The sequence below is a fragment of the Nematolebias whitei genome, chromosome 9 (assembly GCF_014905685.2).
Source record: "Nematolebias whitei isolate Nwh7 chromosome 9, NemWhi1, whole genome shotgun sequence".
Classification (NCBI taxonomy): domain Eukaryota; kingdom Metazoa; phylum Chordata; class Actinopteri; order Cyprinodontiformes; family Rivulidae; genus Nematolebias; species Nematolebias whitei.
In genome coordinates, this window is record NC_056506.1 from 45,482,608 (window position 1) to 45,488,118 (window position 5,511).

Consider the following 5,511-nt stretch of genomic DNA (forward strand, 5'->3'; position numbering starts at 1 on the left):
ATATATATATATATATATATATATATATATATATATATATATATATATATAATTATGTCAGTCATTCACAACACACTCAGTGCTAGATATATTTGCATAAAACCTTGGCATTAAAGACAGTCTGTCAGTAAAATATCACTTGAACCAATACAGATTTTATTGGAACCCTGAGATGACCTGGAACTGAACTTCTAAAACTCATTAACACTTGAGGTCAGGGCAGTTTGAGATGTCTATCACATCTAATCAACATTAGCCAACTCAATGGAGAGGATTTTCTCCTAATCTGTCAGGACAATTACGAGATGTCATGATAAGATTGTGAAGGTGTTTGCAGTCAAAACATCTGGAAAGACTGGTAATCTCCCATTAAGAGTGGTTTGTTTTGTTTACTTACTTCTTTTCTGTTTTACTTGCAGTTTTCTTCTGATTGTCCTCCTTATCTTTGCTCTTGGGTTGAAAAAATGATCTGGAGGACGAAAAGCACGACTTTGTCAAGCGTAACCAGGTTTAAAACACAGTAAATTATCATTCGTAGTATTTCTGTCCCATAACATATATCATTTATATTACTTCATTTAAAGAGGGTCGTTAGCTTTGTAAACTGGCCTACGTAGTCATACTTTATGCTAATTTTTGTAGCTTCTGTAGCTACTAACCCACTTCTTTGATAGCTAGTCACTAGCATAAGACAGATAACAGCGATGCTATTATTAAATTTAGTGCCACTTAATGTGCCAAGTCCCATTTCAGACCATTTTAAACCACGAACAACTTTTGGCAACACTAACGTGGTGATAGTCACAGGATCAAACATGGCTCCAAGCTAGCTAAACAAAAACTCCCCTCTCTGTTGTCGGATCGTTACTTACGCGATGCTCCGCTGCATGTTGTCTGAAAACGTTTCCTTCACCTGATACTAAGTTTAAACGTACAAATAAAGTCCAGCAAAGAACACAAGAACAACAACTCCCGCGCTGCCAGACGATTAAAAATAGCTTGTGAATATTCGGCGCGAAAATGACACATCAGTCAAAGATCCTCCAAATGAAACGAAGAGTGACGCTTTTATTTATACAAAGTGCGTTTCCGATTTAAGGTTTTTATCTTACACACACACACACATGCTTTTTAAACAACCCTAGCTTTGTGGGATCAATACGTATTAACAAGGTAAATGAAAATAGTTGCAAAACGAGCAGTTTAACCTAAACAAAGAGTTTTGAATAAATACACGTTTTCAATAAACTGTGTAAATTGGGACAACATGCATCACACAATTAAAACTAATACTAGAAATCATATTTACAATTTTCAGTCGACTTTATTTTGTAAAATAAAACGTCATTTCAAAAGGCATGTCTGAGGAAAAAGTGCGTGGGGAGAGAAACACTTGAGACTGAAATGTGTTACCGAATTAAGATCAGAGTGTGACATCTTTATGAAAAAGGAGGTCTTTGCTTTCAATGGATTTGCTGCCCCCTAGAGTGTCGGAGTGGGAACTGCAGCAGCTAGTGACTGGTCCTGATGCTGCATAGATGAGAGACATGAAGGCGCCTTGAAATAAATAAAAAAAACTCAGTCTCATTCAGAATGCATCTTTTATGCGCCTCTTATCACTTTTATGAAACTCAAAGCAGAGAGTGGAAATGCAACACAAACAGCTAAATAATGTATTCTGAGGGCACTGTTTTATTTACCACAACACAAGTCCCATGTTGTTAATTGTTTACAAGTGTATTCCCCCTAATGGGCCATGAAGCACTGACGGATGAAAGCAGGATTTTAATATTTTTGCGCACAAAGAGATGACAGACTCCAATTCAATAAATAGTTAAATGCCTATACATTTTAAATATTTTAAATCACATAAAGTTATAATAAACTACAACACAAACTCAAGTTCAAAAAAACATAAAAAGCTCCAAAGTACACAAAGGAAAGGTTGTGTTCGAGAAATGTGAGGGAGGAAAGTAATCGATTTGTCCATTTTTCTTCAGTCTGCATCTTTCCTCTCTCTGACCCCCTCCTTTTGAATTCCAGGCTGCTTCTCTCCTCCAAACACGTTCCAGCCGATGTGATTCACCTCCCACCCTGTGGCGCTCCTGTGTGGCCAGCCGTTAGCATTTACACCCGATTCCCTCATCTCTTCCAGGCTGCCCCCCGGAAGAGCAGGAGCAGAAATGAAGGGGAAGGGGACGTGGAGGGCCCGAGGCACTGCAAGAGGCTTGGGGAGGCAGCACGGGAGTAAGAAGGGGTGAGGCAGATGCAGGGCAGCTGTCAGGAGACAGATCGAGAGTCACGTCAGTACAGGTCTCCGCTGAGACACGCTGTGCTCAAACGCAGAATTTTAATTTCTCTCCGTGGCTGAAATCTAAAAAGTTTTTTAAATCCTCAAACACCGAGGGGGCGTAAAAGTCATTAAAAATAGGAAGCATACACAAGAAATATGAGATTGTTTTTCAATAAACAATGGATAAAAATAATTTCCACTGATTTAAAATAAATTTTGTTGCCATGCCAAATTGTATTGATTTTGTAAATGCTCCTGCTTCCTGTTTATACTTTCTTCCATGTATTATTTGTTTATTTATTATGGTCAAATTACTTCTGCATACTATCATCAATCCAAACGTTTAATTTAGTTGGGATTTCTCTGTTATGAGTTTTGATATTTGTAGCATTTATACTTTTGGACATATAGTTAAAAAAAATGAGAAAACATTAAGATCGCTGCAGTTTGCTCAAAAACATATATCTGCTGCAACGTATTCACTCTTTATATTTTTATGCTGATTTTTTTTGTTTGTTTTTTGCTAAAATACTGCTGCGTTTATCTTCTGGTGAATTTAGCTTTTATCAGTTGATTTTAGCTTTTATATTGTAATTCAATAACTGTTACTCCAATTTTAGCTTATAACTGTGGTTTGCAAATTTAGCTTTTTAGCTTGTGCGTTTTTAATTTTAGCATTTAGTTACTGTTTTGATAATTAGACTTTAGTTTTTAGTTAATATTTTGCAAATGGTAATTTCTAGTCACAGTTTTGCTATTTTAACATTTAGAACAATTTAGCTAAATTTAGGTTTTAGTAATAAGTTTGCTGGTTTTAGCTTTCAAGTCTTGTTATTTTGCTGTATCTTTTAGATGAGTTTTGTTGATTTTATCTTTTAGCGACTGTAGCTAATTTCAGCTTTGGTTCAGCTTGTTTTTCTACAGTTCAGGTAAAATTTCATTCTTGGACAGTTTTCAGCAAAGACGTTCAACTCTCAGCTCTGAGTTTGTTTGTTTTTTTCTTGTAACACGCGAAATTCAAAACAATTCAAAATGTCTTCGAGGCGAGACTAAAGTCTCCTTTTTGCATTATTTCCATCCCACTCACCCTGAAAACATTCACTTATAGAAACAAGATGAGCAAAATGCCGTTTCCTACTCCTCGAGCTGAAGAAGCTACGAGAGTTCAGAAACAACGAAGAGTGATGAATGTGATGATAAAAAATGGGTGAATATGAGGAGAATGGAAAACATCTTTCTTTCTTTTTTCTCCAGCATTTAAACCAATTCTGAAATTAGTGCTTTGTTTTCCTAGAAAGCAGTTAAAGATGTTTACATCAATAAATTGAACGTATTTTTAACTTTTTAGCCACTTTCCACGAAGCATTTCTTTTCCTCTGCATTGCGGAGCTGCAAGGTTATAAAAATTAAAAGCTTCAAGCACAAAATTTTACAATTTTCTTCCTCTTCACAGGAAACTGAAACAGAAACTCGGCACTGGACTTTATTCCTACTAAAAATAAAGCCCAACAAGGCACTCACAGCTTGAAAATTGAGAGAAATGTTTTAAACTATGCGTCTTTATGAGAGTAATAATGCTGAGGAATTGAAATATATGTACAATTAAATGTTAAATCATTGTTTGTTTATATTTCTTGGAAAGCACTACACAACCTCTGGTTTTAAAATACACATTAAACATGAATACACATAAAAAAAAACAAATCATTATGATGCAAAATTAAACCAGGACCTATAATGAATACTTCTGCCAACAGTCTGGTTAACACATCTTTGGATTTTGTTTTGTTGATCAAAACCCAAACCAGTGGTTCCCAGTTCTGGTCCCTGAGGAACACCATCTTGTATGTTTTAGTTGTTCCTCTGCTCCAACACCGATTTGAATGAAAGGTTGATTCGGCTTCTGCTGAACTTAAAGAAGTAATTAAGCCACCTTATCGGGCAGAGAAACAACCAAAACATGCAGGATGGTGTTCCTCAGGGACCAGGGTTGGGAAGCACACGTTCAGAGTCAAATACTAATATGTTGTGCCATCAGAATACAAACAGTTTCCATTGGTAGCTGGATATGTCTGCTGTGGGGGGTCATCATGTCTTACCTCTGTCCATCACTGACCCTGCTCCTCCACAGAGAGGAAGGCGGCTCTCAGGGAGGAGGAGAGGGAGGGGATGGGGCTCGGTGGACCAGCTGAGGGGTGGATAGATGGAGGACGAGATGGAAGGATGGAAGAAATGAAAATGTTCAACACAAAGCACTCCTGCTGTGCTCAGAACTTTAAGAACATCAGAGCTGGTGTGTTTGAGATGTTAAACCGTGACGCCACGGTTGGAACAGAACATGAAAACACAACCCCAGCTCCATGAAGATGTGTAAAATGTAAACGAAAACAGAATGCAATGATTTGCAACGCCTATAAACTCTTATTGTCATTCACAGTCAAATGGAGATAAAATGAACGTTTGAAAATTTGCCAATTTTTAGAAAAGAATAAACAAATGTAGGATTAGAATAGTTTGGACAAGCGCAGAGAAGAAAAGAGGCAAGTTTTTTTTTTTTAATAATTAGTTTTTCCTGTCACGTTTCAGGCAGACAGTACTAAACTACATGCAGCCTCCATCACGCAGCGCGGGACGACACGCAGCGTCTAAACCTCCAGCAGCCGGGCGGAGCTCCATGTTTACAGCCTGGACAGAGTGAAGCTTCACAGTACACAGGGTCCTGCCCCACTTTAACATGTGTCACTGACATCACATTTAAAATAACTTTTATTGTTGTTTTATTTTATTTTAATGGTTTTATAAGTTCGTCACGTTCACGGCATTCCATTGTGTTTAAAATATGGTTTTTAAGATTTGGAAACATTGACATCCTGTTGTTTTACATTTTACACAACGACCAAACTTTTCTGGAACTGGGGATCCGCAAATCTAAAGTTAATGAGAAAATGTCTTTGTAAACTATAATTTTTAGAGATAACATTAGAAAAATATTTCAAATAAATACTTCTTAAACAGCAATTTCTAGTTTAACGAGTGCCTCCTCACTGATCCCTGCTGCTAAAGAAATTAACACTTAAATAAACCATCTGCAGGATCCTCTGAATCCTCAGGACCAGGTTTTCAGAGGGATCCCTCAAGACCAGGTTTTCAGAGGGATCCTAGCCTCAGGATCAGGTTTTCTGAGGGATTCTAACCTCCGAAGCAGGCTTTCAAAGGGA

The 5,511-nt window shown here is 37.3% G+C and overlaps 1 protein-coding gene across 1 annotated transcript in view; it reads right to left on the reverse strand.

Moving 5' to 3' along the window:
- The window catches only part of lig1 (ligase I, DNA, ATP-dependent), a 111,697-nt gene extending 110,692 nt beyond the window's left edge, over nucleotides 1–1,005 (reverse strand). Inside the window, exons 1-2 of the mRNA XM_037682408.1 lie at nucleotides 873–1,005; nucleotides 398–469 (exon numbers count right to left, since the gene is read on the reverse strand). Coding sequence (XP_037538336.1) covers nucleotides 398–469; nucleotides 873–889 — 89 coding nt within the window. The 5' untranslated portion in view covers nucleotides 890–1,005. The remainder of the gene's footprint in view (nucleotides 1–397; nucleotides 470–872) is intronic.
- Nucleotides 1,006–5,511: the final 4,506 nt, after the last annotated feature.